This window comes from Enhydra lutris, unplaced genomic scaffold (genome assembly GCF_002288905.1).
Source record: "Enhydra lutris kenyoni isolate GAN:26980312 unplaced genomic scaffold, ASM228890v2 scaffoldscaffold14, whole genome shotgun sequence".
Lineage (NCBI taxonomy): Eukaryota > Metazoa > Chordata > Mammalia > Carnivora > Mustelidae > Enhydra > Enhydra lutris.
The window spans coordinates 49,408,388-49,433,769 of record NW_019154098.1 but is presented as its reverse complement, the minus strand read 5'-3'; the positions used below and the strand labels follow the sequence as shown (position 1 = coordinate 49,433,769).

The 25,382-nt window shown below is 38.5% G+C and overlaps 2 protein-coding genes across 2 annotated transcripts in view; one reads left to right on the top strand and one right to left on the bottom strand.

Annotated features, from left to right (window-relative positions):
- The first annotated feature begins 4,432 nt into the window (after positions 1-4,432).
- LOC111146502 (eukaryotic translation initiation factor 4E type 1B-like) lies at positions 4,433-5,176 on the top strand. The gene has a single exon (XM_022502043.1). The coding sequence runs from the start codon at positions 4,433-4,435 to the stop codon at positions 5,174-5,176; it is 744 nt and encodes a 247-aa protein (XP_022357751.1).
- Positions 5,177-7,152: 1,976 nt separating this feature from the next.
- The window catches only part of LOC111146742 (cyclic nucleotide gated channel beta 3), a 143,476-nt gene continuing 125,246 nt past the window's right edge, over positions 7,153-25,382 (bottom strand). Inside the window, 5 exon segments of the mRNA XM_022502417.1 lie at positions 7,153-7,410; positions 8,489-8,505; positions 8,508-8,562; positions 9,563-9,737; positions 10,145-10,291. Coding sequence (XP_022358125.1) covers positions 7,153-7,410; positions 8,489-8,505; positions 8,508-8,562; positions 9,563-9,737; positions 10,145-10,291 — 652 coding nt within the window.

Here is a 25,382-nt window from a genome sequence, read left to right as displayed (position 1 = left end):
CCTGGCTCAGGTCTTTTGCACTTGCTGTTGCCCCTTCCTGAAGAACTCTCCCTAGTCACTTGTGAGCTTTGCTCCCTCATCTCCTTCAGGTCTTCATTCAGTTATATCCGGTAAGATGTTTGCTGATCACTTCGTTTAAAATTATACCTCTTGGGGCGCCTGGGTGGCTCAGTGGTTTAAAGCCTCTGCCTTCGGCTCAGGTCGTGATCCCAGGGTCCTGGGATCGAGCCCCACATTGGGTTTTCTGCTCAGCGGGGAGCCTGCTTCCTCCTCTCTCTCTGCCTGCTTCTTTGCCTACTTGTGATCTCTGTCAAATAAATAAATAAATAAATCTTTTAAAAATAAAAAAATAAAAAAAATAAAATTATACCTCTTTCTCCAGTACCATCTATCCTCTTCTCTGCTTAAGTTTGTTATTTTGTTTCTTGTCCTCTTCACCCACTATCATGTCAGTTCCAAGAATCAGGGTTTTTTTGTTTGTTTGTTTGTTTGTTATTTTGTTCATTGCTGCATCATGAGCCTGGAGGAGAACTTGGCATTTAGTAGACATGGGGGAAAAATGAATGAATAAGGTATGTGTTAGAGCATATGCAAGGATGGCAATTATATGAGAAAATGTTGAAGTTTAGAGTGGGGAGATTTTCTTCTCATTGTGGGGAGCAGCTAGAACACTGGGGAGATCTTGGAGGGCTTCACAGGTGGCTCAGTATTTCATCTGATATTTGAATGTTACTTGGGGTTTTTTAATGTAAAGAAAGCAAATGAAACTGCAAACAAAGAAATTGACATTGTCTATGGCTTGAAGTCAGAAAACAGTGTGGTTTGCAAACATTGTTGGTACAGGGAGAAGAATACGTGTTTGTCATAACTCTTCTATTTCATAACAAAATCTCTTTACCCACTTTTACAAATGGGATGTCAAGTTCTAGTTCTGTTAATTTTTCATATTCCTGATTTAGTGAAATCTGTGGTTGGTACCTTTCTGAAGTGCAAGTTAAGTCTGAAACTTTCCTCTCAGATTTAGAATATAAATATGGTCCTTACATGGCAGGCTTTCCTATCATTTTGCCCCATGAAAATTTTTTTAAAAAATATCTTCTTTATCTATTTGACACAGAGAGAGACAGCGAGAGAAGGGACACAAGCAGGGGGAGTGGGAGAGGGAGAAACAGGCTTCCCACAGAGCAAGGAGCCAGATGTGAGGGCTCAATCCCAGTATCCTGGGATCATGACCTGAGCTGAAGGCAGACGCTTAACAACTGAGCCACCCAGGCACCCAACGACTGAATCATCCAGGGGCCCCGTGCCCCGTGAAATTTTGAGAAATATACTTATTTGAAAAACTCCTTCTTCAGGTGGATACTACTTTTATCAAGTTAGGCCATGATCTTCACATTTGAAAAACAATGTGGTATGTTTGTCCTTGGGTTCTGCCATACTGTGGTATGATCCTGGGCACAGAATTTTGTTTCATGTTTTGTATAATGGGGCCTTGCTGTAGTAATCTCTAAATTCCCTTTCAAGTCTAAGATTCTGGCGTAAACAACAGAGCTTGATTTATTTAAAGCTGGATGCGAGAAACCACATCACAAGCCGGGTTAATAACCCTTAGCATGCACCATGTGCTGAATTTCATATTACTTAAGAGTTTCCAGCAGATAGGCTCCGCGTAAATTTGTATCAGAATCATTGTGTGCAGTAGGCAGAGACAACCAGGGCTACACAGGGACAGTAAGAGGGGCTGTGACCTTTCAGGTAGGCCTCCCTTTCTTCATTTGAGGGAGTTATTGTCTAGAAATGTCAGGTTGTATTGCTTAATGATGCACATTTATTTGACCTTTGCACTGTCATTTCTAGTCACAAAAGTTATAGTAGGAAAAATACAGCCAGTCATAAAAACTCATGGAGGAAAACATCAAATTTTACTACAGTGTATGGGTAAGGTACTTAAAATGTGAATTTCAAGTACCTTTGCTTTGATTAGATATAATAAATTCCAGGATAGGATAATGATTAATATCTTCCAGAGATTTAAAAAATTCCTCATAGGAAGGTAAAAGAATTATTATAAGTACAGAATAGGTCCAAATTACAGAAAGTACAGATTCTTTCTTCTCTCATTGCTGTTCCATGTAGCAATTTATCATCTAATGCATAACTGAAATGAAACAGTTTGTCATATATTATTTTAGGGTTATTTATGAGCAGTGTTTCACCAAAGATGGTCCCTAGAATATGAGTAGGGGTACAAATTATTCCTTTTCTGTGGGTGACTTAGGGTTTTGGGCTATTCTAATACAACATTTGATATAGTTATACACTTTAGCAGTAATTTCAAGTTCAAAGTTCTCTCTCTCTCTCTTTTTTAAGTAGGTTCTATGCCCAACATGGAGCTCAAATTTACAACCCTGAAATTAAAAGTCATATGCTCTACTGTCTGAGCCAGCCAAGCACCCCAAAGTTCTTTTAGATAAAGAAAGGTTTTGTTTATTTTTGGCATGGTCTATGTGTAGGATTACCAGATTTAGTGAATAAAAATACAGGAATTGAATTAAATTTGAATTTTAGATACATAATAAATAATTTTTTTGGTATAAATAAGTCCTACATATGGCATGGGACATACCTATACTAAAACAATACTCACTGACTAGATGTCCTGTATTTTATCTGGTAATATCCTGTCTGGGTAATTACAAAAATGGCCACAGTCTTTCCCCTTTCTGTACCCACTACTTTGGCAATGTGACTTTGCAGTCCTCCTATCAAGAGGTATATTTTGTTTCTCTGGCCCTTGCATGTAGGCTGGTCTTGTGAGTTGGCTAATAGAATTCTAAGCCTAGACCTCAAGAACCATGCTCATTTCTGCCTTCTCTCTCTAGGAACCCTATGCAGCCTCCAAGCCCGGGATAGGAGGTTATATGGATGACAGAAGCCAATCCATCTGAGACTTCTAGACCAGCAGCCCCCAGCCAATTCAGCAGCTGACTATAGAGCATGGACTAGCCCAGCTAAGACCAGAAGAACCACCTGCTGAACCAAGCCCAAATTGGCAACCTACAGAATCCTGATTATTATTTTAAGTCACTTAGTTTTAGTCAGCAAAAGCATGTTGATACAGTTTAACAATGTAAAACAGACCTGGGCATTTTTTTAGGACTACTAGACAGCTTATAGGTTGTGCAGAATTTGGAGGGCTACATGTGAAAGTAATAGAAGATGTAATTTTTGTAATCACTTTTGAGCAAATAATACTTGAAGATGCCTTCAGGGAGTCAGAGGAAATTGCTTGTTGAATAAACACTCTGACTCACAGAAAAAAACTTACTTGTATAAAGAGATGTTGCTTTACTTCTTTAATAATGTAATGTTTATGAAGTGTAGAACTTCTGCTGAGAGACTTCTTGCTTCCTTCTTCCTTTTCTGGGATCTTTTCAAGATACATCCCTTGTAACCAGCCCATTCTGCGCTATACCTTTGACAATTGATTACTGGGATCAGACCCAGCTGGGGGTTGAGGAAGAATTTTCATATATCTGTGCACCATCAATTAGCCAGTTAGTCACCAGACTACTTGTTGACTTCTCAAATGACTAATGAACATGGCTCTATCAGGGATCCAGAGAAGAGATATGTGGGTTAGCAGGTGTAGGGGAAACAAGAAAAGTGGTAGGGAAAAATCTCAGTCTTTGCCTCTGGGGATCCCTGGATGTCTGGGTTTTGACTTTGGGTTAAGATAAGGGTGATGGGATTTATGATATGGTATTTCAAGGGCTCAACTCCTTTGGTGACCCCCAGAGTTGCTCTTCGCTTAAGTTTTTCTACTGTTCTAACTGATTAGTCAGCCTGCCTTCCTTGTGTGGCTAGAGGGGTTTATGACCTCTGCTGGGAAATAAAGTTTTGAGCTCTCTTGCAATCTGAGTTCCTTGCCTAGATTTCAATGGTTCAGTCCTTAAACAGAGTATGATCAGATCCTTGTGTGACTAAGAAGGCTGGCAGCTTGTTCATGGGATGCCAGTCAGACCCCTCAGTGCTTGCCTGGGGTCTTCCTCTTCCTGTGTTATGTCCATTACCTTTGAATAAAAACAGTGAGGATGAGTGTGAGTATGAATATGAGTATGTGGGTATGAATAGGCTCTGTGGAGCATGGTGAGTCCTTTCCAGTAGCCTAACTTAGGAAATCTTTGCACTCTCAGTGACCTAGGGCAAGTTAATGATTATTATGTCTTATTTTCCTAATCTGGAAAATGGTGAAAATGTTAAGAATAATGACGACTTTGGAGGATGGTTAAGAAGATTGAATGATTTAGTAGTGGTACCACATTTAGAACAAGAGCTGGACAGAGTCAATGCTATATATTAGTTATTATTATTTTGAGCCTATTTGAAACTTAGCATGGGGGAACCTTAGCATTTTTATTGGGGTTGCCTTATGGCCGCCACCAGCCCTGCCAGAGAGGCTGAGGGTGGAATCCGAAAGTGGGGGGAGAAGGAGGAGAAAAAGGAAGAGAAAGAGGGGGCAGCAGGGCCGGTCTTGGTAGCAGAGGGGGCTCTGAATCCCCCCGGGGCCCTGCTGTCCCAGAGGAGGAAGGCCCAGGATGGGGCCCCCCAGGGGGTCAAGTTGGAGTTATACCCGCTCCTGAACAGGTGGGCGCTGTGGTTTTTCAAGAATGACCACAGCTGCACCTGGCAGGACAACCTGCATCTGGTCACCAAGTTTGACATTGTGGAGGACTTCTGGGCAATGTACAGTCACATCCAGCTGGCCAGTAAGCTCTCTTCCGGCTGTGACTACGCCCTGTTCAAGGATGGCATTGAGCCCATGTGGGATGACAGCAGGATTAAGAGGGGTGGCCGCTGGCTGGTCAGTCTCGCCAAGCAGCAGCGCCACAGCCAGCTGGACTGCCTATGGCTGGAGACTCTGCTGTGCCTGATCGGGGAGAGCTTCAAGGAGCACAGCCGGGAGGTGTGTGGGGCTGTCATCAACATCCGAACCAAGGGGGACAAGATCGCCGTGTGGACGAGGGAGGCAGAGAACCAGGCATGCGTGCTGCACATTGGGCAAGTCTACAAAGAGCGCCTGGGCCTCTCCACGAAGATCGTCATTGGGTATCAGGCCCATGTAGACACAGCCACCAAGAGCAACTCCCTAACTAAGAATAAGTTTGTGGTGTAATGAGACCTTGGCACCCCTCTCCTTTCAACTGTCTCTGAGCATCCCTGCTCTCTCTCTCTCTCTCTCTCTCTCTCTGTTTGTGTATGTGTGTGTGTGTGTGTGTGTGTGTGTGTAAGTGGTGCTGGGCTACAGTGCTAAAAAAAAAAATTCAAATGCCTTAGTGTGTGTTCAGAAAATTGTAGTAGGGCAACCATTTCACATTCTTAATGATGTTTGGTTTAAGCTAATGCTAGATTTAGTTTGCATTTGCTGGAGATCACACTGTTTAGGCAAGGAGATAAGTGGGGGAGAGAGGTCCTGGAAGAAAGCATGTCAATGACAAGTAGAAACTGGTCTGTTTCACAAATATAGATAGCGCACAGGAGACAGCATGCCCTTGGGGAGGTCAGGGATGAGGTTGGTCTGCTTTTGGCTCAGGTCATGATCTGGGTCCTGGGATTGATCACCGCATCTGGTTCCTTGCTCAGCGGGAAGCCTGCTTCTCCCTCTCCCATTATCTCTGCTTGTGCTTCCTCTCTCACTGTCTCTCTCTCCTGGTCAAATAAATAAATAAAATCTTAAAAAAAGAACCCAAAAACAAAAACAAAAAAATGGTGACTCAACCAAATGATACATTTATTATAGTGATTGATTTATACATGGTTTGCGGAATGCATCTGTGTTATAGGTTTTTTGGTTAATATGATTTGTTAAAACTTTCTCAGCAAAGTGCTGTTTCAATGACCACCTTCTGGGACTTGGGAATAGCCTTATTATACAGAACTTAATGTTATACACTAATGGCATTTATTAGAATGGAATTCTATATGTATTATTACTTCCGACATCAGCCTGGCTTTTTTAGCCTCCTCACAGCATGAGACTTTAGTAATTATGCTAATGTTAGCTGATTCACGAGGACAACTTCCTAAAGTGCACTTAATTAACTTGGAGATTTTGTAAACAGCTGTACATGTAGGTTCTGCAAATTGTAGGGATATGTCAATCTGACATGTGTACAGTCTGCCTTCCTAACCTCATCACTTTTTACTAAAGCTGAAAACAATAAGAAGCTCAGGCCTGGCACCGTTTGAAGCAAATGCTTGAGGAAGACTCTGAGAAATGTCACTTTAGCCTATCTGAAGATGGGGACTGTGGGATTCCTCCAGTCTGAGTCTGTGGAGTGGGATGGGTTAGGTAGATTGTTGCTTTTCAAGTTGGTATGCAGGAAACTGTTAGTTTGTTTCTTTAGCAAAGGGAATGATTTTCCCAACATGTTGCTACAATATGTCACCATGTTCCCCCCCACACTACCCCCGTGGGTTTGTTGGTACCACTGAACAATATTGCTCTTTAGGGGACTTTGGCAAGTCAGATTTCACATCCATAAACTCCATTATCTCTGTTTCCCTTCAGTCCCTGCTGCTGGGTTGATTTGCTATTTGAGCAAACCCTCATCACCCTTGTCTGCATGGAAATTACCTGGTATTTTACTTTCAACATTTTACTAAAATCTCATAATCCCCTACAAGTGAGAAGTAATATTAATATACATAGGACATTTAGTCAAGACTAACAGTGCCATGCAAGACTTTCTCTCTCTCTCTCTCTCTCTCTCTCTCTCTCTTTCTCACACACACACACACACACACAAATTGAAAGGTAAGTGAATCACTTCAGGGCCAAGACCAAAATAATAAAAATGGAAGGAAGAAACATCAAGAGAGAATGGAATAAAAAACCTTACTACATAAAATTAGAAGAAATACCAATTGCACAAGGCTAATGACAACAGAGAATAGGGATGGTTTTAAAATAATCTTCTTACTACTGTATAAGATCACACTCTCAGATAAGTCCTAGAAACTAAGCTAGGGATTTGTCTATGGTTTCTCAAGGGTCCTGGCAAGGTCTTTTTCCTTCATTAATTTAAGCTACAATTCTGGGTACAATCTCTTTGGGAATTAGCTAGATTATATCTAAAGATAATCAAACATTTATTGCTTAGCCTTTTCTTTGACTTCAATCGTTAGAACCTCTTCCCCAGCCTCTGCAGAAGGAGCCATGCTGATGATGAGGGACTGATGAGTAGTTCCTCCGGGTAAAGCTCCGCTTGTAATCGGCTGGGGTTCTTCTGCTGTAATAGAATTTGCTCTACATTCAGAGCTGTCCTGTGTTTTCTCTGATGGCTCTCTTCCTTTATTTTCATATTCTGCTCCTTTACCCTCTCCTTCTTCAGAATTTTCACTTGTTTTCTGGAAGAAGCAGTTACAAGAATTGGTTTTGAGATCATAATAAAGGAACACTGGACTCTTTTGATTAATATACAATGGCTAAGGATCACTACCAAGGCAGATTCTCTGAATTAATGTGGGAATCATGTCTGCCTTGCATTTGACTATCATTTGATAACTTTCTGATGTGCTGCAAGAATGAGGTTGAGCTGTCACATTTGACCTAACAGAGTAATTCTGGATTTCATTTTTGTCCCTGACAAGAAATTCTCTTCCCATTGGTCCTTATGCTCTCTGAATTATTGGACTTAGTGCTCAGGATTCTTTGCTTTTGCCTTAAAAGTATGTACTTATTTATTTTATGAAGATGAAATTTTAAATATTTATTTTCTAATAAAAAAGGGTGAACCAAATGCTATAAAAATACTATAGAAAGTATGGTTTTCCTGCTGCATAAGCTCATGGGAGAATCTCAGGGAGAAACTTATCTCTCTTTCTTCATACAGTCTTTTCCATTTGTCCCATGGGTGCTTGAGCTCTATGATTTTAGGAACTCTTATGCTTAGTATCATCTGTAGAAATTTCATAGCAAAAAATATACTATGCTCTTTGCTGATGATGCTTCAGGTCAGTTTAAGAAAGGTTTGTACAAGGTATGAATGTGCACATGTAAAGCTGGGAAACTTATTTAACACAATGACCTATATTTCAGTACCCCATAAGTCTTTTACATAACTTATTACTTCCATGCTGATTAAATGAGGCATTTGGTTTATATTTTATTCCTAATTTTTACCATAGCCTTTGTGTGTGAAAAAGGAAAGGCAAGTTTTAGTCTCTTGAGTGTGACTGATTTATAATATTTGCTTAATGATCTTCTGAAAGATCCACAGCCACCCATTTCTTACAGTTGTTATAGATAACATGACTAGATTCAGAAAACCCGAATCCCTGCTCCGTCTTCAATATCTGCCCTCGTAGGCTTATTACAAGAATCAAAGAAATATGAAAATCAAGAGAGAAAAAGAATAACATTTGAGTATCTTGAAGTTTCTAAGAATTGAGAGGCAGCTCAGTGTAGGCCTAAAAGTCTGAGTACCTGAGTAATAGTTTTTCTCTGTCACTTTTTGTGATCTTATCCAAATAAGTTGATCTGGAGTTCAGTTTCTTCATCTATTACAAGAAGGGCTTGGATGAAATCTATGAAGTTATTTTTGGCTATTAACATTTGTGATATATAAATGATTGAATATTTGTGAAGATATTTATTGGCTCACTGGTAAAATATGTTATATATTTATAGGTTTATATGTGTGCTTATACATATGCAATTGATTCTAATTATTCTTGGTAGTTTTGTTCTATAAAGATGCCACAAACAGAAAATTAGCAAATACTGAACCATTGCTCCTAGAGATAATGCAAGATTTTGTTCCTATGAGCCTCTGTTGACAAATTTTTGTCAACAAGTCAATACATAACCTTGTTTTATGTGTATTTCTGTTTAGAGACATTTATTCAACATATATTGTTTCATTATATTGAACTCAAGGCCAATAGCACTGTAACTCATGCTTGAATGACGCTTACCTAACATGTGTCTTTTCTCTGTAAGGCACATCAGAGCATTTTTGTGCTTATGAACACAGGGTAGTACTTCATCTTTATGAAGTACAAAAATGAGAAAAACAAAGCACTTAAATAGACCATGAAAAGGTCACTTGTTTACAGTGTGAGAACTAAAACAAGAAAGTAGAGTGTCTTCCTGTTCAACCTCAGCTGAGAACATGTGCATTGGGCAACTTAAATTTTTCACTGCTCTGCATATACATATGTTTGCAAATGACCATGTTGAACACTGACTTTGGGTTTATAAAGAAATTTCTGTGAGTAGGTAGATAGGCAAATATACAGAATATACAAATAATGAGAGCTGAATGTATTTATATATACATATGTATTAAAATATCTATAATAAAACATGAGTATTACATGTAATGATACATGAGGATATAGTTTAGATAATAATAAATGCTATAAATAAAGTAGTAATTATTCACATTAGACGCATCCAAACTATCCCAGTGTCTGAAATTGAATTAAAGCAGGAGCTTGTCTGGGTATACTTAATCCAGTGGTCTGTTATAGCCCTCCATCCACTCTGTCTTATCACCTGAATGGTTTGTTCTCTCTTCAATTTGAGTAGTCTTGCAAGTCCTGCTTTTCCTGTACCTCCCAGGAGAGCTTTAAACATTTTAGGTGTCTCTTGTTTTGGTGGGAAGAGAAAGGCAAGTCCTTTTCTTGGAGGAGTTGCCTCTGTGCCTGGAGCTTTCTTCTTTAGAAGCACACTGTAATAGAAGAGAAAAGCTACTTTATTTTATTTTATTTTATTAGATTTTATTTATGTATTTGACAAAGATAGATCACAAGTAAGCAGGGAGGCAGGCGGTGGGGGGGGGGGAAGCAGGCTCCCTGCTGAGCAGAGAGTTCAATGTGGGGCTCAATCCTAGGACCCTGGAATCATGACCTGAGCCGAAGGCAGAGGCTTTAACCCACTGAGCCACCCAAGCACCCTGAGAAAGGCTACTTTAGATAGTACTGTAAGAATTCTGGAAAAACCTATCAAAAACACTAACATTTTCTCCTAATCTGAGAAGTTTTCAACAGATAGTTGCATATATAGTTGTTTGCTAAATGCATCTCATGGAGAAAGTTGATAACTGCCCAAACTCTAATGGGGTTTTAAAGGTCATACCTGGCTTTCTTCATGAGGAGCTTTTCAGAATCTGGATAATGCACTAGAATTTGTTGGAGGGTCTTTTTGTCTAGAGTTAAAAGATTGGCGAACCCATGGGCTATCACATTGGCGGTTCGACGATTTCCTCCTCTTGCTGCTAGGAGGCTGAAAGAGGAGAGAAGTGAATCTTTATCACCAGTTTCAGTCTTCTACCAAAATTAAAAAAAATAGGTATAAAATATTTTAACCATTTACACTGCTTTGGAAAGATGAAGATGAGAGTTCAGGTGATTGTGTGGAGGAAGTTAGATGTGGTGGTGATGGAAGTGGCAACAGTTTTCAACATGTTTTGTTTTGAAATCCCATCTCAAATGAAGGACTTGTAGCCATCAGTGCCCCATGAGATTCCACCCCAGATTCCAGAAGCTCACAGTCTTTTTAGACTGGATATCCTCTATTTGTTTCTCTAGCTTCACTTTTCATCTTCCCCATCCTCTTTGTTCCCCATAAAACTGACTAATGGGGCTCTTGTATAATAATAGTGGATTATAGCTGCAAGATGCAGACTTTCTTAGGGAAGGCCAAAGTCAAAAGGGGAGATAGAAACAGGGCATTTCAGAGAGATTTGGAAGTTCTAACACCTAGAGCTGCAGCAAATATTAAAGACAATCTAACTCCTAGCTAGATTAACATAAAACCTCATGCTAAAGACCTATCTACCTCAGTTCCTATTACCAATTACATCATGTACAGCTTCCAACAACAAGTTATAAAGCAGACTAAAAAAACAAGAAAAACACAGCATAACAAGACAAAGAAAGCATTAGAACCAGACTGAGATATGACAGAGATATAGGAATTCTCAGAGAATTTAAAATGTCTCTGATTAATATGTTAAGGGATCTAATGGAAAAAGTAGACATCATATAAGAATGGATGGGAAATGTAAGGAGAGAGAGTGAAATTCTAAGGCAATTCAAAAGGAAAGATTAGAAATAAAAAACATTGTGACAGAAATGTAGAGGGACTTTGCTTGGCTCATCAGTGCACTGCACATGACCAAGAAAACAGATGAGTTTGAAGACAGGTCAGTAGAAATTTCCCAAACTAAAATGTAAAGAGAAAAAAAGAATGAAAAAAAAAAAACCCCAACAACCTGCTCCCAAACTTCAAAAACTATAGGACAATTTCAAAAAGTATAAGTAAATATGTAACTTTTGTGTGTACATATACATAAAATAAATACATACCATATATCATTCTTTAATACCAGAAAAAATACTTGAAGTAATCATGGCCAAGGAGTTTCCAAAATTAATGACAGACATTAAACCACAGATCCAGGAGGCTTGAAGACTATCACAACAATAAGTACCTACCTCTGACAGTTGTGTTTTATTCCTGTTTTTGAAATCCAAGTGCTTGACCTAAGCTTGATTGCCATTTCAAAGAGTCATTCACTTCAAAGACGCTGATCTTCACTAAATACATTGCCAGCCACCCAATTATCTAAAAAGCCAGACTACCTTCCCCCAGTGAGGCTTTGTTTTAGAGATGTAGTTTAATAACTAACCATTGGGCTAGCTTTTTTTTTTTTCACTTCCCATACTTTAAATTTCTGCTCTTATATTTTAAATTCACTAATAAAAAGTGAGCCCACAAAATCCTAGACCCCCATTCTCAACCCCAATAGAAGCAGAACCCCAGGCCTTTGCGTTCTTTCCCTCTCTGTGACCTTGGTGTGTGGCATCAGGTGGGCTGTGTAATTTTTGAGGTCTTGTAAGTAATAAATTTGTACTTTTTCAAGGTTTCCTAATGTTTGTTGCTGAAAGGCATCTTACAATCTTTTTTTTTTTTTTTTTGAAGATTTTATTTATTTGACAGAGATTGGGAGTGAGAGAGTAAGCAGGGGGAGTGGCAGAGGGAGAGGGAGAAACAGACTCCCTGTTCAGGGAGTGTGGAGGGGCTCGATCCCAGGACCCTGAGATCATGACCTCAATTGAAGGCAGAAACTTAACCAACTGAACCACCCAGGTGCCCCTGTGTCTTACAATCTTAATAAAAACCAGAAAGGCCAGTCCAACCACAACATTGGGTTATTGATAAGTTTAGATTGGCACAAAACACCTATAAGAGGAATAAGGATAATAATCAGCAGACTTTTCATGAGAAGCCATGCAATTAAGAAGAGAGGGGAGAGAAATATAGTGTTGAAGGTCCTAACAGATTAGATCATAATTGTCCTCACCACAAAGAAGAAATTATAACTAGACATGATAGAAGTTAGCTAATGCAGTGGTGGTAATTATATTGCAATATATATGAATTTCTAAATCCAATATGTTGTACACCTAAAACTTACACAATATTATATGCCAATTATGTATTTTGATAAAAATAAAAATAGTAAAAAAAAAAAAGAAAGAAACAAAATCAGCAACCTAGAACTCTATGTACAGTGAAATTACTTTTTCAAGGTGAAAAAGAAAAAAGATATTTTTAGAAAAATAAAAGCAGAGGGAATTCAACATTAGTTCACCTACTCTGCAAAAATGTTGAAAGAAGTTCTGCAGGAAGAAAGAAAATAATGTAGGTTAGAAATTCAGGTCTACATAAAAGGATGAAGGACATTGGAGAAGGAATAAAGGTAAAATAAAACTAAAATCTTTGTTTTTCTTATTCTTAATTTTGACCTAAAATAATTTTAAATAATAAAATAACAATGCTTTGGGTGATTTATAGAAAATGGATAAATGAAATGAATGACTTACGGGCTGCTAGGGAAGAATTGGTAATACTGTGTAAGGTTCTTGCTCCATAGGTTGTGTTCTGTGAAGGTAGACTTAAATTAGTTTCAAATGTGTATCACAGAATGGCTGCACCAGCTTGCATTCAAGAGGAATTTGAGAGGCAGAGTGGGGGGTCATGGGGGGCAGTGAGGGAAAAAAATGAAACAAGATGGGATCGGGAGGGAGACAAACCATTAGAGACTCTTAATCTCACAAAACAAACTGAGGGTTGCTGGGGGGTTGGCAGGGAAGGGATAGGGTGGCTGGATTATGGACATTGGGGAGGGTATGTGCTATGGTGAATGCTGTGAATTGTGTAAGACTGAGGATTCACAGACCTGTACCTCTGAAGCAAATAATACATTATATGTTAATAAAAAAAAGTGAAAAAATGTATATTGCAAACTCTAGGGCTACCACTAAAATGTCTTTAAAAGAAGTATAACTGACATGCTAAAAAAGGAGAGTTGAATGCTCAGGTGAAAACAGAGAAGACAGAAAAAAGGAGGAAAAAGTCCTAATTAGGCCACCTTAAGGAATCAAACAGAGCCTCTTTCCAGCAGTTCTCACTGAACTTGGTCCAGGTCTATCCAGGATGTTTAGAAATGTAAATACTCCCTCAATACATAAAGAAGATATTTGGAATCCATAAATGTTGACCATGTTAAATGACTATTTATTTTGTTTGGTGACTTCACATTTTAAATTTCTTGTTCCATGGCAAAAACAGCCTTTCTTTCTTCCCTTCCTCATTCTTTCCCTCCCCACCTTTCTCCCTCCCTCCCTTCCTTTTCTTCCTTCCCTTCTCCTTCCTTCCTTCCTTCCTTCCTTCCTTCCTTCCTTCCTTCCTTCCTTCCAAAGAGAAAGGGGCAGAGAGAAAGAGGAGAGGGAGAATATCAAGCAGGCTCCACACCCAGCTCAGAACAAAACAGGGGGCTTAATCTCATGACCCTGAGATCATGACCTGAGCCAAAATCAAGAGTTGGAGGCTTAACTGTTAAGCCACCCAGGCACACCACCCCCAAAACTTATTATTTACTCCTTTCCTAAGGTTCTTCCCAAGACAAGTTTGCTTTCACTTTTTTTCTTTTTATTGAAGAGGAATGAATTTTACCTTATCTGCCTGCCTATCAATCTATTTCCATCCATCTAACTTCCTATCTATCTTCTTACTTGTCTTTCTGTGAAATGGATGTTGGTATTTGAAGGCCAATGATAGAATAAGACTATTTCATTTACATTCCTGTTGCCTTGTGCACAGGGTAATCCAGTAGTTAGGCAGGGCTAGATGGCACTGGGGAGCTTAATTTGGGCCTAAGAATGTCTCTGTGTGTGTCAGACAATGAGAGCAGAACGGAAATAACATATTTAAATGTCAGGTTATTTTGAGATTTCTCAAGGTTTAATTAAACTTGCCTACAGGTTACACGTTTAGAGTGCTTGATGAGTTTTTGAACAGAAGAAATAGTCTGTTTGCCAGATGGATTTTGCCCAAACTCTCTCAGCAATGTTTAAAATAGCCTCCTTTTTTTTCCTTCTGTCCACAAAATGCTTCTCCAGCATTCCACCAATGGAAAGTTTCATGCATTAAATAGCTTAGTAAGAAGATCCCTAAATATGCCCGACCCCATATAGTTTCTGAAAGCACATACTAGAGGATAAATAGTGGAGGTTAATAATAAGTGTCTGCAGGTCAAAAAATAGCGAAGAGAGTAATGGCCCAGGAAAGAAAGGAGTGGATTCTAATTCTAGATCTACCTCTGTGTGCTGTGACTTTAGACAATAACTTAATAACTAAATCTTTTTGATTTTTATTCCAACCATGTAAGTATTCATTGAGCACCTACCATGTATTCAGTGGAGTGAGTTAGAGGGCAAAGGAAGAATTATTCAAGCCTAGTATGATTTTGTGTAAAGAATATAGACTTTGCAACCAGATAACTCTGCCATTTATTACACACTTTTCTTTCTTTTTTCTTTTTTAAGATTTTATTTATTTATTTGAAAGACAGAGATCATAAGTAGGCAGAGAGGCAGGCAGAGAGAGAGAGGAGGAAGCAGGCTCCCTGCTGAGCAGAGAGCCCAGTGCGGGGCTTGATCCCAATAGCCTGAGATCATGACCTGAGCCAAAGGCAGAGGCTTAACCCACTGAGCCACCCAGATATTCCTATCACACACATTTCTAAGCAGGTTACTTAATCACTCTTCTAGGAAACAAGGCCATCTTTTATTACCTACTATAAGTATCTGATTATCTTTAGGGAGAAATAGGTGTTTATAGACTCCTGGTGTTTAATTATGAAGAAAGTGTTATTAGGTAAAATTCCCGGCTGAGAAACTTTAATTCCTAATTTGTGGCATGTAACTGTAGTAAGTAATAATAAATATAACTTTGTATTACTTGGAGCTCTCCAGAAAAATAGAACAAATAGGATATATACAAATATATGTACATATATATGTGTGTATATGTATTTATGTGTTTAATATACATATTAAGTATATATATTTTATATATGTGTATATATATGTATACATATATATGTGTGTATATATATATATTTATATATACATATATATATGGAGATTTATTATGGGAATTGTTATGGAGACTGAGAAGACCTACAATCTGCCATCTGCAAGCTGGAGACCCAGGAAAGCTGGTGGTGTCATTGGACTGAGGGGAGATTGGAGGAAGCCTAATAGCGTAAATCCAGGTTTGGGTCTGAAAGCCCAAGAACCAAGAGTTTTGATGTCTGATGGCCAAAGGCAGGGGAAGAAGGATGGGTCAGCTCAAGCAGAGAGAGCCAGTTAGCCTTTCCTTTACCTTTTCAGTACCTCAAAGGATTGGATGATCCCACCTGCACTGGTGAGGGTGATTTTCTCCACTCTATTCAAATGCTAATCTCTTCCCTAAACATCCTCACAGACACACCCAGAAATAATGTTTTATCAGTTATCTGGGCATCTCTTAGCTCTGGCAAGTTGACACATAAAATTAACCATCATAGTACTAGTGGTACTATTCATAGCACTAATGTATAGATAAGTGAGTGAAATCAGATGTGTTCATGTCAGAGAGAAGGTATATTCAGTATGAGAGGACCTATATATGCAAAACTATGTAAATGTGAGGAATAAGTAGTGACATGGAGATCATATATGTGTGTACATACACATATACATATATACACATTATGCATATATGATATACATATATTTAATACAGATGTATGTGATATATATAAATCACAGAGAGCTAAAAGAGTTGCCACATATGGCATCATAAATTGTGCACTGCATACATAAACTATGTGATTGGAGCTCCCGGGACTTGTGCAGTGCACAGCCTGCACAGCCCTTTTAAGCAGAGCTAGCATATCCAGAAAACATTCACACAGATAAGTAGAATGCAGAGGGGTATAAATTGGGCGTAAATTGAATGGAAGAGCAAAAGAAAAACTAGACTGGAGACATAACTGGGATTCATAAAAAAATGCAAACTTTGCTATAAGAGGGCTTCAACTTTGACTCTTGGTCTTTTATACTTCAAAAAAGATGAATTCTTAGCTTTAAGAAAGATAAGAATGCCTCTTGAAGGGCTTAGTAGAGAGACTTCATGTAAATGGTGAATACCATCCTCATATATTTTTTTAAGATTTTATTTATTTATTTGACAGAGAGAGAGATCACAAGCAGGCAGAGAGAGAGGAGGAAACAGGCTCCCTGCTGAGCAGAGAGCCCAACGTGGGGCTTGATCCCAGGACCCTGAGATCATGACCTGAGCTGAAGGCAGAGGCTTAACCCACTGAGCCACCCGGGTGCCCCCATCCTCATATTTTTATGATAGATGCAAAAATAAATTGCTAAAACTGTGCTATTTTCCTCATTAAAGGCTGTGTGTCACTCCAAAGTCCAGTTCAGTAAGAATAATTCTGTAGGTGAGGAAGGGCATCAGTATGATGCGTTCCAGGTAACTTGCACTCTTTTTGTTGTACCTAGAATATACAGAGAACAAATAATCCCTCTTTTTTTTAAAGATTATTTATTTATTTATTTATTTGACAGAGATCACAAGTAGACGGAGAGGCAGGCAGAGAGAGAGAGAGAGAGAGAGGGAAGCAGGCTCCCTGCTGAGCAGAGAGCCCGATGCAGGACTCGATCCCAGGACCTTGAGACAATGACCTGAGTCGAAGGCAGCGGCTTAACCCACTGAGCCACCCAGGTGCCCCAAATAATCCCTCTTAAACACTGCCTTTCTCAGCTGGACTTTCTTTCTTTCTTTTTTTTTTTTTTAAAGATTTTATTTATTTATTTGACAGACAGATCACAAGTAGGGAGAGAGGCAGGCAGAGAGAGAGAGAGGAGGAAGTAGGCTCCCTGCTGAGCGGAGAGCCCAATGCAGGGCTCGATCCTAGGACCCTGGGATCATGACCTGAGCCAAAGGCAGAGGCTTTAACCCAGTGAGCCGCCCAGGCGCCCCTCAGCTGGACTTTCAATAAATACTGTTTCTATATGAGTTTGACATTGTACGGAACATTATGCCTTAGATGTCTATCACGTGGGAGAATGTGAGGAGTTCACTGTATAAAATGAAAAGGAAAAAAAGAAATTAGAGATAAATTAAGAGTGTGTAGAAATATCATACTCCATAATGAGCTAGATACGATGCTAAGTTCTGGAGCTATAAAGGTGATTAACATCTGTCCATAAACGGCTTATAATCTAGGAGTGGGATAAGTGTGGGTGAGGATTGTCAGACTAGAAAATATAGTATTACTACTAACTAATATTTTTGAGTGCTTACTATGAGTTAGACATTTTTCTAAGTTTTTTTCTTTTTTGAAGATTATATTTATTCATTTATTTTGGAGAAAAAGAGTGAGAGTGAGAAAGAGTGTAAGTGGGGGAGAAGCAGAGGAAAAGGGAGAGAGAATCTCAAGCAGACTCCATGCTGAGCGCAGAGCCTGAGGTGGGGCTCAATGGCACAACACTGAGATCATGACCTGAACTGAACCCAAGGTCCAACACTTAACCGACTGAGCCACCCAAGAACCCCCTAAGTTCTTTTTTCTGTATTAATACATATAATGCTTTCCAATTCTATGGGATAGTTATATATTATTACTAATCCATTTTAACTGATGAAGAAATGAAGTCTCAGCTGAGTAACTTCCTCAGCGTCACACATCTCATAGGTTGTGGAATTGGGATGCAAACCTATACAGATTTCTTAAACAGGTAAATGAAGTTCAAAATGGCAGATGCAGGTCACCTGGGTGGCTCAGTGGGTTAAGCATCTGACTCTTGATTTTGGCTCAGGTCATGATCTCAGAGTCATGAGACTGAGCCCTGCATCAGGCTCTGTGCTAGTGGGGAGTCTGCTTGGGATTCTCTCTCTGCCTCTCCCCCAACTCACACTCTTTCTTCCTAAAATAAATTAATAACTCTTTAAAAAAAAAAAAACAAATGACAAATGCTTTAAATGTAAAAAAATGAGAATGTTTCCTAAAATAAAGATATTTCTAGTTTAAAAGCATTTTTTTTTCCCCATGTAGAAGAATCATTTCCTAGAATAGAAATAAAACTGTCTCTGAATACTGGTGATGGAAAGAGTATCACATCCAATGCTGAGTGAGAGATTAAAACTTCAAATGTCTGTTCTCATTAAGCAAATTTCTAAGTGGATGATTATTTAGAGAGCAGGAGGTTAGATCACCTGTGTAGCTTTTTCTGAGAAACTCTTTTATCCTTTTCAGTGTTACTGGAAATCACTTCGTTGCTTGAAAATTTTTACCACTTCACTAAAAATAATTCTAACAAAACTTTTGTAGGTGAGCAAATATCAGAGGATGTTCTAGTGTCACCTCTGCCCAAGCTGCTTGCTCTTTGCAGATACTTTGATATTCATAAAACTACTGCAAGGCAAACACACGTTAACCTAGAATTTGGTGGTGTTTTTTTTTTTTTTTTAATAGCTTGAGAAAAATCTGTGTATGTGGACTTTCATCAGAGTTAGAGAGTTTAGATTTCACAGATACAAAACACAAAGCCCTTTTCCCCCCAGGTCTTGATAATAGAGTTGAAATAGCTTCAGAGGAAGTGGATGAACAATGAAGAATCTAGGTAAAAATTCTAAGGATATGGAGAGGAAAAAAAGAATAAAAGGTACATTTTATTCTGAGCTCTGTTTATCTATATGCTTTCAAGTGCTCAGGAGAATTCTCTGTAATTGATACTCTGGTTAGAAAATACCATATCAAACAAACTATATAGTAGTTTACTAAAAGTTTCTTTGGAGTCAAAATAGCCAACAATAACATATATTAATGACCATGTCTATCTGGTGATGTAAGTTCTTACCTATACCTACTGACTTAATAACTGAGTTCTGGAATCAGTGAAGTGACTTACTAAAAAACAAATACTATGAGTTTCACTGTTGGAATTCAAATGTAAGGCTGGAGCTGACTAATTAAGAGACATTTTCTTTACACTTGAATTCTAGTGCTGCCAGTAAGGCATTGGTATTATTTTAATGACACATACTTACTTGCCCGTGGACAATAGAAAAAATAAGGGAGAAAGCCAGTCAGGCTGGTATAATAAGATATGCCAAAGTCTGACTATCAGAATCTTGACCCCCTCCCTGCTGTTCCAAATGGTGGTAAGAAACTTTGATCTTCATAGAATTAGAGACATTGGACAAAGTTACTTTAGGAGGTGTCTTTAGGATATTTGGATGCATGTTTTAATAATGGTACTGATAATATAGTTGTTTACAGGAATACTGTGAAACTTAGATGAGGTGTGCTTTTTGCTCTAAGCAAAAAGTGCTACACAACCAAGGAGATGGCCTACAAAATGATATAGTGAAAATATAAATACATATTTGTAACACAGGTAGTGTTTACAGGTTAGATATAGGAAAAAATAAAAATAAAGAATTTTCTTTCTCAATATTAATCAAAATATCTTACCCTTGCTCATGTTTCTAATGAATCTACTTTCTCTGTCTTTAGGAAGAGGGGCTGAAGGCAGCTTTTGGGGGCACGGGGGTTTGGGGACACCGGGTTGGGGGCCAGAAAGGGATAATTGAATTATTCTGATAAAGTGTAAGAATATGGAATTAAAATGATCTGAAGAACTAGAAGTATTCTCTGGTACTCTTATTTTAAAAACTGAGTGTTCAGGAGAAATAGGCAAACATGGTATAGAGGGGGAAAATGTTTAAAGTTATTTTTCAAAAATTTGAGGCTTTTCACTATAATACAAGGTAAATATCAAAAAAGCATTCTCAGAATGGGTGATTTGACCAATAAAATTGATGTGAATTTAAATATTTTAAATATTTAAATTTAAATACATAAGAATACATCAAAATACATAAGAATACATAAGAATATCTATCTAAAATACCTAAGAATATATCAAAATGCCTAAATTCTACTTAATAACATGCTATATATAATGAAAAAAGGATGATGAAAAAGAAAGAAAAATGGAAGTTAAATAAGTGATCACATTTATAAAAATAAATAGGTCCATAGAACATTAATTCATTTAGAAAATATTTATTGCATGCCTATTATTTTCTAGGCACTATTTAGAGAAATGCAAATTAAAACAACTTATTAAAATGCAAAACCAATGAGAATAATAAAGTAAAGCCAGTGATGTTAGGGAAAAATAGCTATATGTGCAAGCTGTATTGTAAATTGATTTAATTTTTCTGGAAAACAATCTGCCCATATTATACGAGAGCTATAGAAATGTTTCTACCTTTTGACCTAGTTATTTCACTTTTGGGAATAAACCTAAAAGAAATAAAAGCAAAGTAATTTTATAAAGATAAACACAGCAGTGCTATTCTTAATAATAAAAACTGACTAAAAGAGCACATGGCTAAATTTGCATATTCATGACAAAAATGAATGTGTATTAGTACATTTGCAAAGATAGAAAGATAATTACATTCACTTATTTATTTATTCACTTACTTATTGAATAGCTATTTATTAGTCACTATATGGGCCAGGCACTGCCCTAAGGGCTGGGAATTGAGTGCAGAACAAACCAAATATGGTGTCTGCTATTGTCCTTGGAAACCTGTGCCTTTGTGCAAAATAGAAAAATGTAGCTTCTCTGGGCACCTGCAGTCCTGTGGGTGCAAATCTGGGCCAGAAAAATGCTCCCATTTGGAAAGAAAAGAGTAACTGTGCATGAAGAAGAGCACAATAGCAGAGATCACGACTCAGGAGTGGAATATGGTCCCTCACTGGTCATCTTGATGCACAGCACAACTGGAACAGCCACACACAATAGTCCTGGTGCCCACAAATAAGTGAGGAGAAAAGAAATCAAAGAAATAAACGCACCAGGGAGGGCATAATTACAAGGATAAGTTCTCAGAAAGAAAGGAATATAGTCTGACCAGAGCATATAGCAAAGAGAACTAGGAGGTCCCTATAGTGGAGAATATAGGAAGTTCTGAAAGAAGCTGAGATTAAGTAAAGGAGATGGGAAAGTGTCCAGACAGAGGTAACAGCGTGTGTGAAAAACTCCCCAAGGCCATATGTCATGTGGCATATTCAGGGAACTGAAGCCTGAATTAAAGAGAGCACGGGAGTGGGATCCAATGTGAGTAGAGAGGTGAGCAGTGGCTAGCCTCTGTAGAAATTTGTAGGCCAGGATAAGAACTTTGTTCTTATTCCTAAAAACTGTAAAAGCATCAAATTGTTTTAAGCAGAAGTGTGTGGGGGGGGACACAATCATATCTGTGCTTCCCAAAGATCCCTCTGGCTGTAGAGTGGAGACTGGATTGCAGAAGATGTAGATATTAGAGTAGGAAAAGCAAACTAGGCCACTACAGTCCAGTGAGAAGTGGAGGTGGGTTGGACCAAAGCAGGAGCATTGGAGATGGTAAGATATAAATGATGGGAGATTTATCAAGGAGGTAAGACTGATAGGTCTCAGAGGTACACTGGCCATGTAGGGTGAGTAGAAGGAGGTATTAAGCATGCCCCCCTCCCTCCGCCCAGTAAAAGTGTTAAAGTTAACAATTTAAAGAGTTTGGTATTTGTTTCCTAGAGTTGCTTTAACAAATTGCCACAAAACCAGTGGCAATACAATAAAAATGCATTCTCTCACAATTCTGGAGGTCGAATTCCAAAATCAAGGTGTTGGCGAGGCTGGGCTTCCTCCAAAGAATCTAGGAAAGAATCTTTCTTGCCTCTTTCAGCTTCTGGTGGCTCCAGGAATTCCCTGGCTCTAGCTACATAATTCCAATTTCTGCCTCAGTCTTCAGATGGTCTTTCCCTCTTTCCCCTGCGTCTGTGTGTCTTTCCTTTTCTGTCTCATGTGAGGATACTTGTCATTCAAAATAGAGCTCATCCAGATAATTAAGAATGATCTTGTCTTTGAGATCCTTAACTTAATTATATCTGTAAAGAGCCTTTTTTGGTTTTTGTTTTTGCTTTTTTTCCTAGTAAGGTTATATTTTATCTTCATGGGTTCCAGGGGTTAGGGCATGGATATATCTTTGTGGGGGCCACCATGCAACCACTATAGGCATTACGTGAAAAATCATTTACATATCCTATAGTAGGGACTACCAGCATTGACCTTTGTGCACACATTATTTTCTGCATGTGTCATTTGAGGAACACTGAAATGTCTTCTGTCAGTTCCCAAATAAGCTCAAGTAATTGCCAAATCCAAGGGATACACTGGTCATTTTGAAGCCTTGTACTCCTTAACATCCTGTGTATACTCCATCTTTGGGTGTAATCCATACATTTCATCACCTGGTATTGGAATCTTTCGTTTCCTTGTCTCATCTGTTTGTAAGGGTCTTCAGGGAACCAATTGTTTCTTGTTGGCCATCCTTGTTTACCATGTCATGCATGGTTTTCTTTGAGACACTTCACATTATGCTGTAAGGGGTCCTAGATATAAATTTCAGTTGTTTTTATAAATCACAATGAATTAATTAACTAAAAATTACTGAATATGGGCACCTCGGTGGCTCAGTGGGTTAAGCCTCTGCCTTCAGCTCAGGTCATGGTCTCAGGGTCCTGGGGTCATCGAGGCCCACATCGGGCTCTTTGCTCAGCAGGGAGCCTGCTTCCTTCTCTCTGCCTCCCTCTCTGCCTACTTGTGATCTCTCTGTCAAATAAATAAATAAAATCTTAAAAAAAATAAACAAAAATTACTGAATATACCTACAAATTATTTTTGAAAGGAAGTGGGATATAAATGAAAATCAATATTTATTTATAGTTTTTCAATTCCAGTTTTATTGAGAAATAATTGACATGAGTCACTGTATAAATTTAGGCCATACTTCATGATGAGTTGATTTACATATATCATAAAGTGGTTACTACACTAGGTTTAACTAACATTCATCTGCTCATATAAGTACAATAAAAAAGAAAGAAAAAAGGAAAACAGGAAAAAAGTTTTCCTGTGATAGGAGCTCTTAGGAATTATTCCTAACTTTCCTATCTATCATACAGCAGTGTTAGCTATAGTCATCATGTTGTACATTACAATTCTAGTACCTATTTGTCTTATAACTGGAAGTTTGGGAGTGCCTGTGTGGCTCAGTCAGTTAAGCATCTGCCTTTGGCTCAGGTCATGATCCCAGGGTCCTGGGATCAAAGTCCCACGTTGGGCTCCCTGCTCCGTGGGGAGACTGCATCTCCCTCTCCCTCTGCTTACAGCTCTGCCTACTTGTGCTCTCTCTATATATCTTGGACAAATACATAAATAAATAAAATCTTAGCTGAAAGTTTGCACCTTTTGACCAGCATCTTCCAATTCCCCTCCCCCCACCTTCTGTCTCTGGTAACCCCAAGCCTTTTTAATGAATATTTTCTTTCTTTCTTTCTTCCTTTCTTTTAGTCTACATATAACTGAAATCATACAATATTTTTCTTTCTCTATCTGATCTATTTCACCTAGCATAATGCCTTCAGGGTCCATCCATATTGTTGCAAATAGCAGGATTTCTTATGGCTGAATTATATTCATATATGTATATGGGTATTCATACATATATGAATACAACTCTTTTTAAAAAATTTTTATTTATTTGACAGACAGAGATCACAAGTAGGCAGAGAGGCAGGCAGAGAAAGAGGAAGGGAAGCAGGCTCCCTGCCAAGCAGAGAGCCTGATGCGGGGCTCCATCCCAGGACCCTGAGATCATGACCTGAGCTGAAGGCAGAGGCTTTAACCCACTGAGCCACCCAGGCACCCTGAATACAACTTAAAAAAAAAAAAATTTGTTTATTTGAGAGAGAGAGCACAAGCAGGGAGAGTGGCAGAGGGAGAGGGAGAAGCAGGCTCCCTGCTGAGCAGGGAGCCGGATGTGAGGCTAGAGCCCAGGACTCTAGGATCATGACTTCAGCTGAAGGAAGAAGCTTAACAGACTGAGCCACCCAGGTGCCCCTGAATACAGCTTCTTTATCCATTTATCCACCAGTAGATACTTAGGGTATTTCCATGTCTTGGCTATTGTAAATAATGATGCTATGAACATGGGTTTGCAGATATCTTTTTTTAGTGTAGCTATAATCATATTAAACAAAATAGACTCTAAGTTAAAAATGGTAAAGGGAGACAAAGAAGGTCATAATATAATGATAAAGGGTTAATGTATCAAGATATCATTGTGTATTCCTGTAGGCCTTTTTCACTTTTTAAATTCTTTTCTCTCTTTGCTCCTCTGGGTAATTTCCTAAGTCCTATCCTACAGATCACTGATTCTTTTGTGTGGTTGAATTTATTTTTGAAACTATCTATTGAATTCTTCAGTTCAATTACGTGCTTTTCAACTCTTGCATTTATATTACATATATATTTTTTTCATTATTCTATTTCTTTGTTTGAACTTTTTTAAAGATTTTATTTTTAAGTAATCTCTATACCCAGTGTGGGACTTGAACTCACAACCTTGAGAACCAGAGTCACACACTCCACCAACTGAGCCAGCCAGGCACCTTGACCATAGGATTATTTTTGAGGGCTCCATAGTTTTCCATTTAAAAACTACAACACAATTTAGGGTATTTAATGTCCTCTTGGTGGGCATTTAGAAAGGTTCTAGAGTTTGGTTTTTTTTTTTTAAGATTTTTATTTATTTGTCAGAGAGAGGGGGAGAGAGAGAGAGGACAAGTAGGGTGAGCAGCAGGCAGAGAGAGAAGTAGCCTGCCTGCTGCACAGGAAGCCCAGTGCAGGACTGCATCCCGGGACCCTGGGATCACGATGTGAGCTGAAGGCAGACGCTTAACTGACTGAGCCAGAGGAGGCATCCTGAAATGTTCTAGTTTTTGTTAATGCAGAGATGACTATTACTTCTGCTTCTTCTTCTTCTTCTTCTTCTTTTTTTTTTTTTGGATGACTATTACTTCTTATTCGATGTAACCAACTGAGGTCAAGTTGAGAAAGGGGCATAGACT

Excerpts from the sequence above, each read along its gene's own strand:
- LOC111146502 (XM_022502043.1), top strand. The coding sequence starts at position 4,433 with ATGGCCGCCACCAGCCCTGCCAGAGAGGCTGAGGGTGGAATCCGAAAG.